Source organism: Haemaphysalis longicornis, unplaced genomic scaffold, assembly GCF_048455015.1.
Source record: "Haemaphysalis longicornis isolate Haplotype H1 unplaced genomic scaffold, Haemaphysalis longicornis Haplotype H1 scaffold_20, whole genome shotgun sequence".
In the NCBI taxonomy this organism is placed as follows: Eukaryota; Metazoa; Arthropoda; class Arachnida; order Ixodida; family Ixodidae; genus Haemaphysalis; species Haemaphysalis longicornis.
Genome location: NW_027526296.1, coordinates 3,681,379 through 3,701,298, shown reverse-complemented (window position 1 = coordinate 3,701,298; position 19,920 = coordinate 3,681,379). Strand labels below are relative to the sequence as shown.

At 47.0% G+C, this 19,920-nt stretch overlaps 1 protein-coding gene across 1 annotated transcript in view; it reads right to left on the bottom strand.

Annotated features, from left to right (window-relative positions):
* Positions 1-19,682, bottom strand: part of Smc5 (structural maintenance of chromosomes 5) — a 109,069-nt gene extending 89,387 nt beyond the window's left edge. Inside the window, exons 1-5 of the mRNA XM_077701060.1 lie at positions 19,581-19,682; positions 14,401-14,517; positions 10,776-10,970; positions 6,399-6,495; positions 1,475-1,651 (exon numbers count right to left, since the gene is read on the bottom strand). Coding sequence (XP_077557186.1) covers positions 1,475-1,651; positions 6,399-6,495; positions 10,776-10,970; positions 14,401-14,474 — 543 coding nt within the window. The 5' untranslated portion in view covers positions 14,475-14,517; positions 19,581-19,682. The remainder of the gene's footprint in view (positions 1-1,474; positions 1,652-6,398; positions 6,496-10,775; positions 10,971-14,400; positions 14,518-19,580) is intronic.
* Between the last annotated feature and the right edge of the window lie 238 nt (positions 19,683-19,920).

Below are 19,920 nucleotides of genomic sequence, written 5' to 3'. Positions count from 1 at the left end.
TTAACAGTGATTTTTTAGTGAAATTATTGATTCCATTGCTCAGGGCATACTGGCTTTGCTGCGAGAAATATTGGATGCCTTGAATGTCAAAAGTAGTAAAAAAATATGCTCTTGCATTGAAGTTGGGAGTTATGCAGAATACTCTACCAAGCTTCAAAGTAGCTCATTTTCATCCTTGTGGTATGCAAACTTTTGGCAATGAACACCTGCACGTATGAGTACTAAGTTGCTGTGCCAGGCAAGATGATAAAACATAAAAAAAAGCCAAAAATGTTCAAATTTAAGTAAAAAAAATGCTTAACTTGTTGCCAAGGTGACAACACTGCAAAAGGAGGCTGTTCAGTGCGATACAGCCAACCAGCTAACCTACTTTGCATTGAAAGCCCATTGAAACCCATCTCCCCCTTCATTTGATCTGCAAAGTGGGGTATGTACTCTTCACAGAGGAGCTGAAAATGATATTTTCTGGAAAGAGAAAGGCTGTGAAAGGCACTCCAATTTCAAGGCAAGGCATTCCAGAAGCCCCATGTTCAAAAGGACATGAAAGGCTACAACCGTGACGACTTTTGATAAGTGAAACCTATGTTGCAACTTTGAAAGCCGTTTTCTCAAAACAGTTTTTTTCCACCTGTGTCGCTTGTACCAGGGATTTCTTTGTGACCGCTGGGTCTATTTTGATTCCGTTTCTTGCATTACATTCCTTGATGAACAGTTGAGGTCGTGACACTCTTGGTTTTCCAGATTTGTTTTTTGTGATTTTTTTATTCACATAATCGTTCACAGTCAACATGCCTATTGCACATTAACCTCTAAAAAAATGAAAACTAAAAACATTGTGTTGTAAAAAAAAAAATTCTAAAACTGTCACGACCTCGTCCATTCATTTGGGAATGCAAAGCACTTCGAACAAATTTTCTATCATGTTTTATAAGCCGCTCAAGCTCGGTACAAGCGGAACAGAAAAAAAATTTAATACATAAAAAATTTTTCAGAATATTAGCTTGAAATTTTTATGGTGTTATCACGGAAGCATTTCCAGTTGCTGTGCCAATTTTCATCAAAATCCACAAAGAAATAAAAAAGTTGATTTTGAAAGCCACGTCCCCCCTTAACCAAGATTGGCAAAACTAAAAAAAGAAAAAAAAAAAACTCCACCGTTCGCCGTAACCTAGGCAACTCTTGCTCAGAACGAGAAAAATGCGTCACAGCGTACGCCCCCCTCCAAGGTGATGTCCAACGATTATCACAAAAAAAAAAAATTAAGGAAGCTCACACTTCAACCAATAATGACAAAGTAAAGGTCATTGCGACAGCGAAGAAGAAGCAAAACGGGTGCAATTGTGGACCTAAACCTCTGTGATGGTCGTGAAGGTTGCGTACAGCCTCGCTACCTTCAACTCTTGTGCATTAGTGGGGGCTTCGTACATTTTCTTCTCCCTCCCCGTTGCCGTGGCAGGACACAGGCGAGCCGTACCTGCAGCTCCTTGAGCTTGGAGTGGAGCTGGAAGAGGTCGGAGGTTCCCACGGCCCGCTCGGTGCCTTCCAGCAGCTCCTGGCGCGACATGCGCACAAAGTCGGCCACCCGGTCCTGGGGCAGGAACTGGCACAGGTTGTTTACCTGGATGTTCAGGCTGGACACCAGCGCCTCCACCTGGGGAAACCGCAGCACTTTCTTCAAAGGGGGGCACCACGAGAATGGTCTCGAGGACGGAAACTCAATTTCCTGCATTTATTTTATTTGCAGTCTGCAGGTCGCAAAGAATGTACCTGCATACCTGCCAACCTGGTGACATAGAAATTCGTAATATCTGCGGACTGGGAGAAGTGGTGGGCAGCACACTTTAATTTTTAAGTCTAAAATGATTCACGTTTTCTTCACGCGTTCTCATGTTTTCACAACCATACATGAAAACCGTCAGTGTTGAACAGTAATGAGCAGCAACCGCATTGGGAAGGGCAGCAAATTCGGATATCTACGATTTCGAGAACACTTGGTAGTGCTTCGCGGCTTCGAGCCCGCCTTTGCACTGCGAAGCAACTACCGCAGTCATACCACGCACAGGACGCGGCAGTCATACAAAGAGCGCCACAAACACGGAAGTCGTAACCAGTCCGTGAACAACATGCTATAAGCAGGCTTGCCGAGGTACCAGCGAGTTCACCCCGCTGCGTAGCCCACCCCGAGAAGACGACAGAAATCGCAGCTTCGCAGATGGTGATAACAAGACTACGTATTGCTTTCTCGTGGCGGCGCACGTTCCACAGTGTCGTTTAAATAGATGGTCCCAGTTTTTTCGAAAATTCGTAAAATTTCAGGCAGGATTCGTAAAATCATAAGACGAATCAAAATTCGTACATTTTACGGAAAATTCAGAAGAGTTGGCAGGTATGTACCTGCAAAATATTATAGCTGTGCCATGAATATTTACAAAGCTGTCACCCTTTGACCGTTTTCACCCATGTTTCAAAACTTTGTGCCTTGTTTTCTCAGGACCAATTTTTTTCCCCGCGAGGTCAATCATCAGGGTACAATATCTTTATTTCATAGGTAGATTATGTAAACATTGCCCAAAACAGAATGAAATAAGTTGTGCAACTCTGAATTTACACCACTCAGATGAAAACTGACTGCATAGTATTTGTGCCCAGGATGTTAATCTACACTTGATGTGTAAATACCAAGCACATAGGTTAAAAAATAACAAAAATGTCCTCAAGACCGAGGTCCCCCCTCAAACAGGTCACTGGGGGGCAGCAACTTCATTCTGACTGGAAATAGACTGCAGGCAGTTCACACTACACTCCACCATAACCCACTCGTGTAACAAAAACGGGCATATGCCGGGGAAAAATAAAATAACTCCGGGAAATTGATACCCCGGTCATACAGAAAATCTTGACATTAGCTGTTAATGCTGTTATACCCCTGTCACACGGCAAATGTAATGTCATTCAAAGTGAATGACATTCACTGTTAATGACATTCGGCTCGGCCATGCGGGTCTACACGGCGAAACAAATGTCATTTGGTTGTGATAGCGGTGACGATTAGCGAGCTCGCAAATCCACAAAAATTACATTTCAAGCACATCTAGAATGTTTTCACACGCAATATATTTTTAAAAAACGTAACAAAGGATTATTTTTTATAATAAATAACAAGAAAACCACCGATTTAAGTGACATCAGTCGACCTTACTAGCCGAGACAAGTCTGCAAAAAATCCGAATTAGGCTAGCGCGCGCACTGGGTACGAGATTTTCTTTTTTGTTAGTACCTGTTTATCTTTCTTTCTTTGAACAACAACACAAAAAAGAAAATATGAGTTTACTGAAAGTTTTTAGAAACAATATTCTTTGGTTTATTGCTGAATTTTTCTGTCGAGGCTACTCATTTGGCCACTAACTGAGGTCCGGGACCTCAGTTAGCCGCTAAATGTCATTCCCCTCAAATTTCATTCAGTATTCTCGTGTAACGCCGAATTAATGTCATTTTGAGCGAATGACATTTGCTCTAAATGTCATTAGATCTGCCGTGTGACAGGGGTATTACAAGTATACCAAATGACATTCAACACAAACGGCATTCAGCGTGTAAACAGGTTAGGGGAACACATTTGCATTAGCTTCCGAACCACATGAGTAGCCTCGACAGCAGTGGCCTTACACTGAACAAGGAAGTTCAATAATAAGCTGAAGATCACTTTGTCTGAGAACTATCAGCAAATTAATACTCCTACCTGAATGTTTTACAAAAAATAAAAACAAGGCAAACATAATCTTCACAAACCTTCGCCATACTACTGCTACCTAACAACACATTCGTGACTGACTTGTCTTGGCTTGCGATGTCTACTTATGCCTCCGAGAACAGTGGTACACACTTTTTTATTTAAAAAATAATAAAAAACGTCAATTTGTTTTGTTTTTGTAGTATTAAAGAATATTAAAAACAATATGCAAGTGTTCACAGTATTATCTTGCACTTCCGCAACTTTGCCAGTCATCACTGCTGTAATACAGAGACTTGTCGCCTGCTTGGCAGTGTCGCGCAGGGGCAGGTTCCATAACCCACTGCAAGAGGGTGCCCCAGTCTCTCGTGGGGATGGCAGTGGACCAATCAGAGCGTACGACGCAGGAGGAGAGGGTATATCACCGGCGCACATCATTTCACTTCATGCACTAGGCACAGCAGGAGCGGCAGTGGGAGCTCGCCAGAGAACAGCAGCGACGGCAACGCACAAACGCAGAGTTTCAAGAGCAGGAAGCTGAAGCTAATACCTCTGTCACACGGCAGATCTAACAACATTTAGAGCAAATGTCATTCGCTCTAAATGTCATTAATTCGATGCTACACGAGAATACCGAATGAAATTTGAGCTGAATGACATTTAGCGGCTAACTGAGGTTCGGGAGCTCATTCAGAAGCCAAATGAGTAGCCTCGACAGCAGTGGCATGTCACTAGACAAGAAAGTTCACTAATAAACCGATGAATACTGTTTCTAAAACCTGTCGCTAAACTTATACATTCCCCTTCATATTGTTTTTCAAATGAAGAGAAACAAACAAACACTTACAAAAAAAAATCTCGTCCCCAATGCGCGCACTACCCTAATACAGATTTCTTACGGACTTGTATCGGCTTGTGAGGTCTACTTAGGTTGCCTAAAACAGCGATTTTCTTCTTTTTAATTAAAAAAATAATGATGTGTTTTGTTTTAAAAAACTATTATACATGAAAACATTTTAGACACACTTGAATCATAATTTTGCGGTTTTGCCAGCTCGCCAATCGTCACCGCTATCCCTATCAAATGACATTTGTTTTGCCGTGTTGACCCGCATAGCCAAACTGAATGTCATTACCATCTAATGTCATTCACTTTGAATGACATTAGATTTGCCGTGTGACAGGGGCCCTGTAGAAGTGTCATAAATGAGTTGCATCGACAAAATTTAATCTTGCTGCAAAGCTAGCTTTCTGCTAAATGCTCTGTACATCTTAATCTAATGAAGGTACAGTAGAATCTCGATGATACGATTCTGGGTGATACGAATTTCGGGATGATACGAATTTCTGAAAAGTCCCGGCAAAATTGCATTGTTTGCAATGGGAAAAATTTCGGCTGTTACGAACGAACCTGCGTGGGCCGGCGGATGATACGAACGAGCCGGCGAGGCGCCCGACTGCCGAACAAGCAAGTGACGGCTCTCTCTCTTCATTTGTCACTCTTCTTTCTCCAGAAACGGCCGCGAAAACGCGCCCCGCTCGCGAAAACGCGCCCTGCTCGCGAAAACGCGCCCCGCATGCCCCATGCGCGCCGCGAAACCTCCCGCAAGCTGCGCGCGCCGCAGCCACGGGGCGGCGGCAACATGGCGGCGGCTTCGGCCGCGAAGTGGCACGGCCGCTCGAGCGACCGCTTCTAGCCGCTCTTTAAAATGCCGCTCAAGGCAGACACGAAGTTGCTTGTGCAGTAAAGGAGCTGATAACGTTGGCGAAAACGGTACTATAAAACATCATCCGCGCCGCTAGTGAAAGCGCCCATAAAATATCTGCCGGAGTGCTAAGCCTAAACATCTCGGGCGGAGCCAGCCGGCTGTCTCTAGCGTTTCGCAAGTCGTCAGCGTCATTTTCTGACCGAGGTAGGAGATACCGCGGGCGCGAAATCGTCAATGCGGCTGTGAAAATACAGCGCGCGCAAAGCCGAGGCGTGCGAATCGCGTGCAAAAACGCACCATGCTGTTCACGCTTGACTGTTGCGGCGTGTAGCGAGCTTGGACACCGTGAGTGAGGAGACAAGCGCGAAGCTAGGCGAAGCGTTACGCGCTTCAGAAAGGACTGCTTTGTGACATGGGGGTTTAAAAGAAACAGAAAAAATCACGGATTTGTTCACGCGAAAGTAAGAAAAGAAATAAACGAAAACTTTTTTCAGCGCTCAATTTTTTGGTCTGTGTTGGTTCATACGAATTTCGGATGATACGAATATTTTTCGCGGTCCCGCGAGATTCGTATCATCGAGATTCTACTGTATTTTGAAAAAAAATGCTGAAATCAGCCACTACGACGATTCTATAAGCACACGTAGTTTCTACAATGGGTTTGTTTTGTGCCCTTTGTGGCCACACAGCTCCGCGGGTCATCCTTCTTCGAAGAGGGGGGCAGGGCACTAAATTTTATCACACGACATTCGTTTTGCCGTGCAGACCTGCACAGCCAAACGCAATGTCATTCGCTTTCAATTACATTAGATTTGCCCTGTGACAGGTGGATAAGCCTACTTACATGCTTTGAAGGCAAAAACCCCTACCGATACTTCACAACTTCCCAACTGCTACATCCTGTTTGCGTCTCTGTCTTTGCTTTCGTTTTTCCCGTCTTTTGGTGCACATCCACTCGCCTGTTTCTGTGGCACCAGGGATCTGTTCAGGGTCCAGGTGGACTTGCCCGGAGTGATGGTCCGCTGGATCACGTGGTTACTGCCCTCGGCATTGAACCTGCAAAGCACGGCACAAAGCAGGCACCCAGTCACTAAACGGCTCAAGCAGAACGGAGAAAATGTTGGGACGGGGGCCAGCATTGCTGCACACCATAACTCTTTCGTTACGGTGCCATAGGCCATCGGACACGGAGTTCCGATGACTTCAAACCTCCCGCGAAAACTCAAAACGGTGCCTTACAGGCAACTATCGCCATCTGGCACATTTATGTGTAACTCCTTTTTAATTTCGGTTTTGTTTGTTTACATTTCAAAACGGAGGCCACGATGTGAGTGAAACTGGAATGCAAGGGGTGAAAGAGGTGTCCACTTTACGCCGCGCTCCGCAACGGCTGTCTACCGTCGCTGGACTTCGGCAGCTGCTGCTGCCAATTTTTCTGACACCAGCAGCAGTGATGACCTTAGCAACAATGTGGGATCGTGAGATTTTAGTTCCGGTAAAGCAGATATTTGAGTACAAGGAAATGTCACAAGGTCACGCCCCCTTTTCGTCCCTGGATACTGTACAACACCAGCCAAGAAGGATGGAGAAGAGAAGGAATTGCAAGATCTGCTACAAAAAACAAAGGCACAAACCAGACATGTCATCTGCTCCGTTTGCAATGTTTAGGTTTGCTTTCTGCTGGCACGCGACTGCTTCGCTAAGTGGCACAGCCGTCAAGGTCACTAGATTGACGGGTCTTCAAAAATCCAGAAGGTGGTGTACAAGATTGATATACGTATTGAATGTCATTAGGAACATAGGAGCAACTTGTAGTAAATTTCAGATTACCTAAAATGATTTTCTGGCTTAGTATAATTCCGTATTTCTATTGCGTTCACACTTTTTGCGCTTTTTTCTTTTCCTTATTTGAAAACTAATAAAAGAATAGTTGTACCTCTCGCAAAACTGCTGCTATGCATTTGAAAGAGCACACTATAAGATAAAATTTTATGTCTAACAACGCTAAATGTGTCCACTTGATCAAGAGAAAAAGATTTTTTTGTGGAAGCACGCACTGTTTAAACTGCGCCTCCGTATTCTCCTGCCCAAAAGCTGCAAGCACCCAACACATCATCATCATCGTCTCATTTGTGCCCATTGCCGGACGAAGGCCTCTCCAATGTTCCTTCAGCGATTTCGTGCCTTGCAATGATCTAGCCCATTTTCTGCCTCCGAATTTTCTAATTTCTTAACCCCCCCCCCCTACCGAGTTAATGGTCTTCCTTCATTTCTCGTCCCGCCTCTCAGCAGCCACCCTGTGACCACTAGTTTTCAGGTCCTTGCATTACATGCCCAGCGCTAGCCCCTTCCTCTTAACTTGAGCTACAGACACACTAGCTTAATACCTTATCAGCCATTAAGGGGGCACACTGATCTTAAAACAACTTCTTTTAATTTTCAAGTAAACCCTGTGCAACTTGTCAGTCTTGCTGCATTTTTCCCACTGATTTCGAATATGCCATTATTTTTTCAGTCGGTCAATTAGTTCCCGGGGTAATTAGAGATAATTAGCCATTTTTGGAGGAACAATACACAAAACAGTGTTGGTCATAAAACTGTAATCTTCTTATTTTCCAATACTATGAACCCTGGTGAATGCAATATTCGAAGCAGTTTTTTGATGCATCGCTTGAAACTAATTTTACAGCTCGTTAAACTTTGTTGGCACCAGTGGCAAGGAACCCATTTCAAACTGAAGTTTAATGAGCTGTAAAATTAGTTCCAAGCGATGCATCAAAAAACTGCTTCGAATATTGCATTCACCAGGGTTCATAGTATCGGAAAATAAGAAGATTACAGTTTTATGACCAACACTGTTCTGTCTATTGTTCCTCCAAAAATGGCTAATTATCTCTAATTACCTCGGGAACTAATTGACCGACTGAAAAAATAATGGCATATTCGAAATCAGTGGGAAAAATGCAGCAAGACTGACAAGCTTCACAAAGTTGTTTTTTTTTTTAATTAAAAGAAGTTTCAAGACCAGCGTCCCCCCTTAAAGGCCAACTGCACTCAAAATTTTTTTTTGTCCAAATAAGTAGTTTATGCTCTTAAAATCACCATGGCGAAATCCTTAGCTTCGTAATCACAGAGAGCGCTAGGTACCGCCGTTCAAAGTACCTCCGAGCAGACGACGTTTGCACCTGGCGGAGAGTCGCCGTAACAAGTTCCGAGCGGCCGGTGACGGAGGTTGGGGAACCTGTCCCGTGAAGTTCGCGCTTCTCCGGCGACTTGCAGGGCGCTCCGCCGGGCGCAGGGATGCGTTCGCCTGGGGTTTCTCTGCTACACCAGCGCGCTGTACCGGCGCCACCATCAAGTGTTTAAACTAACCGCATAAGCAGTAATATCCCCAATTTTTCTCAATGCAAAAAAAATGATTAGAAGCCTAAACCTATTCAGGCGCTTGCAAACGTGTTGGAGTTAGCAAAACTATTGGAGCAAAACTATTGTTGGAGTTAGCAAAAGAAAAAAATAGCGCGAAAGGAGCACTTGCCTTACATTTGTCATTCCTATTGCATTTACCACAGAAAAAAAAGATATATTATAAATTATTGACCACTTGCACTTTCGGGTCCAATATTGGCCTCATTTGGGCTGGCCCAACGACACCTCTATCCTTTAGACATTTCCAAAAGTTTTACGTCCCAAATAGAGTTCTTGTACACGCGGCTATAAACATTTGTGCGACTTTTGTCTACCTAGCTAAGTGAACCAAAATCAGCCTTTCTCGTAGTAACAAATACACCCGCACAAATATTGGCCGTCGTACTTCGGAAGTGCGAAAACTAAACTGCTCCTCTCCTAAACAATAGATTATATTTTTGTTCGATTCCCAAGTGAAGTATTTACTTTGAGCGTTAGATTTAGTTTATTTGAAAGTAAAACGTTTTCAACAGTACCTGTCTCTGGTTAAAGTAGAAAGCAGCGGTAGATAGGAAGTGTTTTCGTGCGTCAAGCTCTGGAGGCGGGCTTATAGTTTCAGATCCCTTTTATAATTTGATTCTCGATGTGCACACGGGAAAAAATACTGGGCCGATATTCACGAGGCTGTTTGCATGTAATGTATAGTAGAAATAGTGATTTATCTACGCCAGCGTGCGATTTATTCCCTTCAGAGAGGGCGACGTGATAGCCGAGGGGTCGGCTATAATAAAAGCTGCTTTTCTATATCGTATACGAGCAAATAGATTTGTAAATCAGGGTCCGTTTTTTACTTGCAATACCGAAAATTGCTATCCGGCAGTTATTATGATGGAAAAAATTACTGTCGGGCGGTCTACTTCATCTCGATTGATAGCAACGGGATGCCGGAATTGCGCCCAACTCCATTATCATGGACAAACGTTAGTGGAAGTTCTTCTGTGGAAATAAATAAGCGAAACGCGGCGCTACCACGCGCATTTGAAGGCAGCTCTGAGCGGCCGCCGGCTCTGGCGCGGTCGCTTCCGTTCCCTCACGTACGTCACGTCCGGCCGCCGCTATGGCCGCCTTTTCTATTCAGTTTCGGTTCCGAAAATGCGAATGTCGCGAGCCGTTTGCGTCGCGCGCGTTGATGTTTGAAGCGCAGTATTCTGCATTTCGCACCTTTTTTATATGAACTGTTAGGTGACATTATTTTTACGTTGTCGAAAATTTGAGTGCAGTTGGCCTTTAAAGGGACCCAGAAAAGCTTTGTGAAGGTGGCAATCAAATGCATTCAGGTGGTAGAATACATAACGGGGGATTTTTGAGCCAAGTGTGAGCCCCATACGTTGTACGGATAATTTGTAAACAATTTCTAAAGATCTCCTTTCTCAGCCGATGAGCACGCCGCCGCAGCGAGCCGACCACGGCTGACGCAACGGCGAGGCGCCCCCCTGATTCGGCCGATCGTCGGTCGCCGGCAACGTCACTGCCATTGGCTTCCGGTTGCTCTTCCTCCTTCCTGCGCGATCACGAGGCAAAGGCGGGTCTGCAGCGATTGACGCGTGCCTAGGCGCAGGAATGTAGCTAGCGGAGAACGGAAGTCAAGCGTCACGATGTCACATGGCTATCCCCAGTGTTTCCAGCTGCTTTGAAAGAAGCAGAGAGGGAGGAGGAATCGATTGGCAAGGGGGAGAGGTGCACTTAATTGCTTCTGGCGCAGCTAATACTGAATGTAGATCAATAATTTTAACGGCATTGCATCGCTATATTGGTACTACGCGACAATAAAGGCCTTTTGTAACTTCTACAAAAGGCTTTTCTGGGTCCCTTTAAAGCAAGGATTCCCCCCCCCCCCCCCCCTTCCCAGCTGTAGGGGGGGGTTGACTCACAGCTCGATCTCGACGAGGGCGCTGGTGGCGCCGTGCTTGATGTAGTGGGAGACGTGCGAGGCCCGCCCCACCGTGCTGGGGGTGCCGCACAGGCCCAGGCAGATGGCGCACACCAGGGAGGACTTGCCCGACCCGTTGGTGCCCACAATGACGTTCAGGTTGGGCCCCGGCTGCACCTCCACAAACGTGTACGTCCTGCAACAACCACGACAATGGGGCCACGCGTCACACGCCTCCTTTATTTATCCTTCGAGTCTCAGCACGTCAAAGCCAGGCCTGAGAACACATTCAAGCTGTTTGAAGGACCAAGGGGAAGGGGGGGTTAAAAGAAGGGTTAGTACACGCCTTTCAAAGGAACGGGCCAGTACTTATTTTACAATGACCAGGATTCTAATACGGCAGCTTGAGGGTGTAGAAGCTGTGTAGGGGGATTCTTTCAGAACACGGTTACACTGGAAAGTGACAATCGCAGGGTATGATCAGCTGACATCCTCGAAGCAATTCCACATGCAGCATCAAAGAAATGTAGTCTTGTATGCTTGATTGATTCATTGATTATGAGGTTTAATGCACCAATGCTACACAAGCAATGAGGCGCGCCGTAGTGGAGGGCTCCGGATTAACTTTGACCACCTGGGGATGTTTAACAACGTGCCCCAAAATCTCGAACACACGGGTGTTTGCGCCTTTCGCCTCCATCATAAAAGCGGCCACCGCAGTCGGGAATCACGCCTGTATTCTAGGGCTCAGCACCACAACACCTTAACCTCTGAGGCACTGCGATTCGGTACACTTTTCTCTGCAAGCAGCGAGGCTCAACGATCGAGGAGAGAAAGAGTGAAGAGGACATAGCCCAGCCAGCAAGAGGAGAGATACAAGGCGACTGTGGAAGGCAGATCAACGTCACATGACAATATGAGCCTGATCCCAGCAAAAATCAGACTACTGATATAACATTCAGCCTCACTCCTCGCTTCAAGGTGCAAAACTCAGCGGGGGACTGAGATGCCACGGCAGGCTGGACCTAGCTCTATCTTCTCCAGGAACTTGGATCCTTTTTAGGTACAGCCAGCTGGAGAAGGCTTCCCTTATGTGGAGGCCTGGCTTTGCACTGTCTTCTGCCAACAAACTTACGTTGCCTGATCAGGAAGCAGGATTGGGGCGTAGTCAGGAGCATCTTTCCTTTCTGAAGGTGTGGAAGAAAACGGGATGCACCTGTGCATGTGTGCGTGCAGTTATCCCGTGCGGCCTTTTCCTTACATTTCTCTTTGCTTGTCTGTATTTGACGATGTAGTAATGAATGAAAAAAAAAAACAAAGCAAAAGGAGTGCTGAGGCGAGATAAAACCAGCTGGCTTGACAACGCTAAGGGATTTCACATTTTAACTTCTGGCTGGTGTCAGATGCCTCTGAATGTTTCTTCTGGCCATTGAAACAATGTGGGTAACATGCACACAGACATGAATAAAATGTACAACTGCCGAAGTAATGTTTCCCGAAAGGAAAAAGGAGGACAAGGCAGCATTACTTTGTTGTGGTTGGTTGAGGTCAGACAAAAGAACAAATTATGACTGAGGCTATTTGTCAAACTATTTTAGGGGGAAAGCTGCGTGAGCAACACTTCCTGGGCCCAACATTGCAAAATTGCCAGCACTCTCAATGACGACCCTAATAGCCACACCATGCCACGCACTTGCCCCCGTATCGAAGTAAAAGACCAACAAAATGGGGCAACGGTCTAATTAGTGTCGCATTATGGCGGCAATGGGAGCAGTATGTCTTGATTTTTACCCAACCGGCCAAACCGCTTCCGCTCACTGACTAGCCAGAGTCATTATTGATAATTACCAGTGACTCTGGTTAGTCAGTGAGCGGAAGCAGTTGGGCCGGTTGGGTAAAAAACAGACTGCTCCCATCCAGTACAGCAATCCGCGCTGGTGTCGTTCTACAACTGCAAATGGATCAGTCTGTCTTGATTTTACCCAACCGGCTGAACCGCTCACTGACTAACCAGAGTCACTGGTAATTATCAATAATGACTCTGGCTAGTCCGTGAGCGGAAGCGGTTTGGCCGGTTGGGTAAAAATCAAGACATACTGCTCCCATCGCCGCCATTATGCGACACTAATTAGACCGTTGCCCAAAATTGATGGTGTCTTCTAGCATTCTGAATGGGATCACATGCCAACCACGCAATACGGAATGCATGTCAGCATGGTCTATCAGAGGAGTTCACGTGGACTGCCCCAAAGTCTAGCAACCACACAGGACCATTTATAGTGTTTCAAATATCACTATTTTCAATACCAATATGTCGCTTTGTATCACCTCTGAGTGTCCTGCACGGTTTGCTTTTTTCCGCTTCCACCGTCTCTTACCCAACGATTGTGAAAGTGTAATTAGTTTCTCTGTTCTTTTTATTTTTTTTTTTTTGAATGAGGTGTTAGAGTCAATGGCAAACTATATGATCCATTCAGCATAATCACCTAAATGTACAGCATGCAAAAAGAACTACGCATATAAAAGAAGCAAACAAGGAACCCTCCCAAAATAAGACTTCCAACTCTTGCTCTTGCATTCTAGTTACCATTTCTCATTCTATAACACATATTGTGTTTTTGTTGAATTTGGTTCACCGATACATAACGACATAAAAACAAGTGATGGCTTAGTTGTTGTAAGCAGTGAACACTAAAAATGGGCGATTACCCTACTCAGAAAGTCTGGAAACTTCACACGCTTGAATTTTTCCCCCATCTGTCAGAAAGCATTGTGAAACATGACATCGGGAAGCCGCTGCAATTCAATGCGACTGCATCTCGAATTCCGGGCGCTGGCAAGCCCGTGGTCAAAATGACATTTTGTCAAACTTTTTACTTTTTTTTTGCGGCCCTTCCCATTTTTGCAATTGTTTTCCAATCCAGTACGTATTGCATGATACCACTATCCGGATTCAATCAAAAAGACCGTTGAAACTTTTGTATTTCGAGCTCAAGCTATGTTTTCCACGCTCTGCTTTCAAGCTGCGTTTGAACAGTAATGTTTCAAGCTGCATATGAACCACTGAAGCCAGAATGTTAGCAGGGACACTTCACGTTTTTAAACAGCAGCTTTGTATCTGACAACCGGTCTACAGCTGCTTGACTTGAACGAAAGCTCTTCATCAAGCTTCGAAACCCTGACAATCACTAACCACGCGTAGAGGTGCCACATTTAGCATATTCCGTCAACTCGAAACGTATGACCGCACTGTCACACGAGACCATACAACCACTTCGACGTGGTAAAAAGCGCACTAGACGGGGACACAAGAAAAAGACAGTGACACGGGACAAGCACTAATGTCTTGTGTCCCCGTCTAGTGCGCTTTTAAACCATGTCGAAGTCGTATCACCAACTAGCCCAAATTTCTGCGTAGAACATACAACCACATAACAAGCATTCGTTTAAGAAGTTGATGATTGCCGTAACATCGGAGCAGGTGGAAACCGCGTGCCCTGCCGTTCTCGAGCTCTCTGAGGCCACAAAATGAAGAATGCGTCCAAGATATCAAACGCGCGCTGACAAACAAACACCGCCGCTATGCAAAGCCGCTGATGCAGTGGCAGTGAACAGGCGGCACTTACATGAAATTTTCCAGCTTGATTCTGACGATCGCTCCAGTCGCGTACTGCATCTTGGAGGCCGCTTGTGGTGTCATCGTGTCAATCAGCCACAAACGTCGCGCGTAGCGCACATGTCCAGGGTTGCCACTGAGTTTTGGGTCAATATCGCCAGACGGCCAGCAAAAAGTCGCCGAAAGTCGCCATTTTTGCTTTAGAATTCGCCAACAGTGTCGCCACACTAGATGTCTACGGCAACGCCTAAAAATAAAAGCTCCCAATTTTGTATAGCCCCATAAAAATCAGCAACGTTCAAAACACTTATATTGTATTGATGTTTTTCAATGCCAGTCGTATGGTACGCTTCATAATGCCTGGTTCTTCGACTAGCCGTTAGCCGGAGCCGCAGGAAAAGCCCACTCTGGAGTAAGCAGCGGCTGTAGTATTGGTGGAAAAAAAGCAGATAAGTCGATAAAGTGTCATCCCAAGCAGGGGTAGCGGCAGGGCAGAATTAAAAAGAAATCTGAGTTGAGGGTTAACTAAATTTAAGTAAGGCTAGATGGCGCATGCCGTTACGCCGATTCAAAGGGGAGGCCTTTGATCATCATCATCATCATCACTTTGGCGGGAAAAGCCCACTTTGGCGGCGGTTTGCACGCAGCCGGCCGCGGCCGCGGTTGCAGCAATCCTCCCTGTTCTGTGAGACTGTAGCACAACCAGCACAACCACAGCTTGGGGAGCGCGCTGCTCTTCGAGGCTCGAGCGGGAGCTCTCCGTACTCATGTGCGCTCCGTACTCGCCACTCTCGGGGCGCGCGGTGGCCCCCGCGCCGTTTCACACCGGCTACGTCACCGCTGAAGGCCTGGGTCCCTGGGTCGCACTAGAGTCGCACAGGCCACCCGTTTTCGGGAGCAACGCGGCAGTAGACCATGTACGCTGTCGTAGCATACGCGGGGGCAGCGGAGGCTCGGTAAGCGCCACTCGCCAACACCAGCGGGCTGGGCGCACGAAATCTCCGGACAATCCGGCCGCCGAGCCACCGAACGACCAGCGAGAATTTTCTCGCCCCGCCGCGGACCCCTCGCCGCGCACGCAGTCGTTCCTAACGGAGATGCTCCCCTAGATGCAACCTCGTTGTTGCAGCAAGCCAGTAGCTTGATCGAGTCCCTTTCAGGCGCTCTAAAGTTTTCCCTGGAGGAACCGAAGCTGTCAAGTCTACTGGTGAGGCTGGAAATACCAGTTTACCGCGGTTACGAGGATACCATCAGCGTGACCAACTTCACTGAGGCTCTCACGCACTACCAGACAGCCATGGGACTCAGCGACAGCAATATGCTCGCTCGTGTCGTGCCAGTCGTGCTTACGAAGCGAGCAGCGCAGTGGTACGTACCAGCTTGCCGGTCACCGAACCGCCACGTTCACTGAACTCAAGGCGGCAATCCGTCGCTAATTTCTTCCAGTGGACTGCCATCGGAGGACGCGGCGTGAACTGGAGCTGCGCACACAAGCTCTAGGAATCCCTCCTAGTGTTTGTGCGGAGTATGGAGTCGGTTCAAATCGCCGAACCGACAGCCCCGAACGATGAACGCGTCGAGAGGGTTATCAGGCAGGCCAACCCACTTTTGCGGCGTACCTGCGCGGCGCTCGGTTCCGCGACCTGGAGGAGCGAGCCGCTGAGGCGAAGCGGATACAGGGCCACATACTCGCTTCCCGAGCGTATCGCCCTCTTCCTCCGGCAAGCGAGGCTCTTGAGCCCCGCTGCGCGTGGAAGGGAGCTTCCTCTTTTTCTTGCCACCCGTTTGGACCAACAACAACAACCCGCCGGACGCCGCCCACGCAGTCGGAGCAGAAGACAAAGGTCTGTTGGAAATTAGCGAACGAGATTTGGACCCATACACTTACGGACGCCACACGGCCAATGCCAGGAAAAAGCCTGCAACAACCGCCCTGAACTCCCAGGTCCGGCGGCAGGCGGAGACACTCCAAGGGATGCCAATCGCGGGAATACCCGTGGTGGGCTGCGCTGTTTTCGTTGCAGAAAAGAGGGCCACATCAAGCGCAACTGCTCCCAGCCGCCGGCGCAGTTGGGAAACGCAGGTGCCGGCCGAGCGGGAAAGCCCGTTCGGCCCTCCCTAGGCCGCCCGGGTTACCCCGTCGGAGGGCCTGCTCCGTTCATCAGTGTCGTCATTGCGGGCCGAGAATCCCGGCTTTATTGGACACGAGAGATAGCGCTTTGTTCAGAGACGAAATGTTGTACGTCTTGCATCAGCGTTCTGTTCGCCTCAGGGAGTGCCGAGCTGTGTTCAGCCTTGCCAGCGGTGTGGCGCGTGCCGGCGCCGCCGCAAGGTTGACAGTTCGATGGTACGGGCGGAGGAGTCGATGTCGTTTTATCCGCCTGCCAAGCCAGAGTGTCCCCGTGATTTTGGGCCGCGACTTTCTTCGGAAGTCCAGAATTACGATCGACATTATGATCCCGCTCGAAATAAGACACTGAACAGAGACGACTGAAACTTTCGAACACCGCATGACCGCATCACGCGTAGAGGTATTTCGGCCGTGTCAAAGCAACACCACGGCCAGGTCAGCTGGTATACCCCCCAGGTAACCGATAATTGCGCCACTGGCGCCAATTTGTCCCCTGGTGCTTGGTAGGCCACACTGTCTAACTAAAAGACAACAAAAAAATTACTGATGCTGCAGTGCCGCTTATCGTCTGCTATGGTCTGAGCGAGCGCGCCTGTCTTTGTGTGCCGCAAGCGTGAACAAACACCGCTTGCATTTTGCTTTTCAGATAGGGTTGCTGCTGCACATCTTGTTTTCGACAGCTTTCAGTTGCTAATTTGCTTGGACTCTCAGCACGTGCAGAAAACATTTGTTTGGATATATTTCTTAGCTGAATACGCGTGAGGCAGCACGCCCTGAAGCGTGGAATTTTGTTTGGGGCAGAAAAAGTAGTAGGCGGGAAATGTGCTTTATTCACTGATTTTATTAGCAACGTATGACAAGTGAAGTTCAATACATGCCACAAAAGCACATATATGTGTGTCTAGTATAGTAAGTACAAATGTCCGCATTCTCTGTCGGTTACACAAACATAACAGAAATCTTCGTACAATTCGTCGTATACAGAAAATTGCTGCAGAGGTCCCCGCGTTCATTTGCTGTACACAATAGAATTCTACAGAAACGATGTTTCATAAAAACACGCGTTTGTGAATAATAAAATTATTATTACGTGAGATGACCAGCTCATTTCGCCACCATTAACAACCGCTCCATATTCTTATTCTCGCAAACTTGCTAGCCCAAAAAACCCTTTATTGCTCGCGAATTTTCTGCGCAATTTCGCCATACGTCACACTTGGTAAATGGAACAAATACCACCATGGATATCAATAAACACGTAAAAGCGAAACAAATATTGAGAGTGCAAACAAGGTACAAAAAATGTGTCCTAGCACAGGTTGAAAAGCGAAGCGCCGCTCGGCCGTCGCGCAGGTAACTCGAACTTCTCGTAACACGGAATGCCAGCGGTCAGCTGCCACGTAAATAATTTTTGGGCTTCTTTCGTGCTAATAAGCATTCAGAGAAACTGATCGTCGGAACGCTCTAAAGCCAAACCAGTTCGTCGAAGAAGCATTTAGGCACATTAGGCGAACATAATTTGCAAGCTTTTCTCTGTTGGAAAGAAAATGAAGAGCAACCACTCACCAAACCGATACCGAAGCGAAATTTCCGTCTGCGTGTCCGCTGGCATCAATCGGCTCATGAGAAACTGTCGACAAGTAGCTTCACATGCTTACAACAGTACGGACAAAAGCGTTGTACCAAACAAAAAGAAATTTACTGTAAAGCAACAGCAGAAGATGTTTCGGTCCGCACGGCAGCTTTTTTGATAAGGATAGCGCTTGCTTCTTCATAACTTTCTGCTGACCTGCATGCCGTCCGCTGGGAAGCCGAAAATTTTCGCTGTATTATTCCTTCCTGAGTTGTCGCACCGCACAGCATCGAAGCACGCGTTGTGTCCTTTTCTCAGTTTCTCTGACATTTTGAGCCCGTTCGCACTCGCAGACAACAAAATTTTCATCTTCAAGGCATACTACAAAACATCTACACGTGTACAGTCAGGCTCAATTTGAAGGTTATCGCCGGAGCACCGAGCAAGCAAGACCAGAGCGTCGTTCCGTGGCACTTTTTTTCAATCGCGAAGATGAGATTATGCTGCCCTCCCTCACCTCTTGGCTGTTGCATATAATTCGCTCACCCCCTTCTAGAAAGGCCGACTGCCGCAGTTTTTTTCTTCATTCGTTTTTGGGTGACGTATCCGCGTTTCGTTCCTCGGCAACCTGATAACACCGAAGATACCTCGGCAGGCGGCTTTGCCTCGGCATTGCGGAAGCAAATTACAATTTTTTAGACAACAACGCCCTGGCATGCCGGCATAGTTACCCTGAGAAGGTTGCGTATCAGTGTGAAGTATGTCGATGAAAGGATAAAGAAAAAAAGAAACGAGCGTGGCCTTTATCGTTTTTGACGGCAGTGCGCGCACTGCCTGAAACAGCCATGGGAGAACATAATCTCGTTGTGGCTGATGCTAAAAAGTGTCACGCTAAGGCGCTGTAGTCGCTGTCGGTCGGTGCTCCCGCGATCACCTTCAAATTGATCCCGACTGTACACAGTGAAAGCGGTAGGAGCAGACGGACAGGATGGCAGCAGAAGAGATAAGAGCGAAAGCGCCGCCCGTCGGCGAAACGAATGAAGCGACTAAATAAATAAATAGGGTGCCAAAAAACTAAACAGCCAAGTACACATTTTATTTCCACACACAATGGAATCACTTTACTTTATTGCTGGGTATGTTGAAAAAATAAAGCCACATATGCAAAGTTGCTGAATTTTCGCTTGGCTACCAGCGTCATGGCGGCACTTAATTTTGCGATACCGAAACTAGCCGAAGTTTCCGGCCCCTGGCAACACCGACTAGGCAGAGCAACGCCACCTAGACTGGAAAGAATTTCCTCTAGGCGGCGTTGGGCAGAGCCGTCGGGACGGACGGAGAAAGAGAAGTGGGGGAGCGAGAGTCCCAAGCCGAAATTCGCCATAAAATCGCCATGTCGCCATTTGTGATTTTCGGTCGCCACGGGCCTCTCAAAGTCGCCAATTTGGCGAAAAGTCGCCACCAGTGGCAACCCTGCACATGTCCAAACAAAAGGTGCGAGCAAAATTATGGCGCGCAAAATGCGGCCATTCGATTTTCCGGCGCTTCCGGTCTTCCGGCACATCCGGCCTGTGAAAGCTTGTGCAACACAAAATGTAGCTGATTAAAAAGTTAAAGTGATAAGTGTATATTTTCTTTTTCAAAAATTGTAATTGCCTGAACACTTTTATTAAGTACATCATTTCTCCAGTTTCAGTTTCGATTTCCTTAGGTCTGCCTGATGCCGGCGAGCGCACGCCGTCCATAGAGAAAGAAATACTTCTTTCTTTCTCTATGCGCCGTCTCTCTCAACTAGCACATCTGCACGTCAGAGCTCACGTCATAAC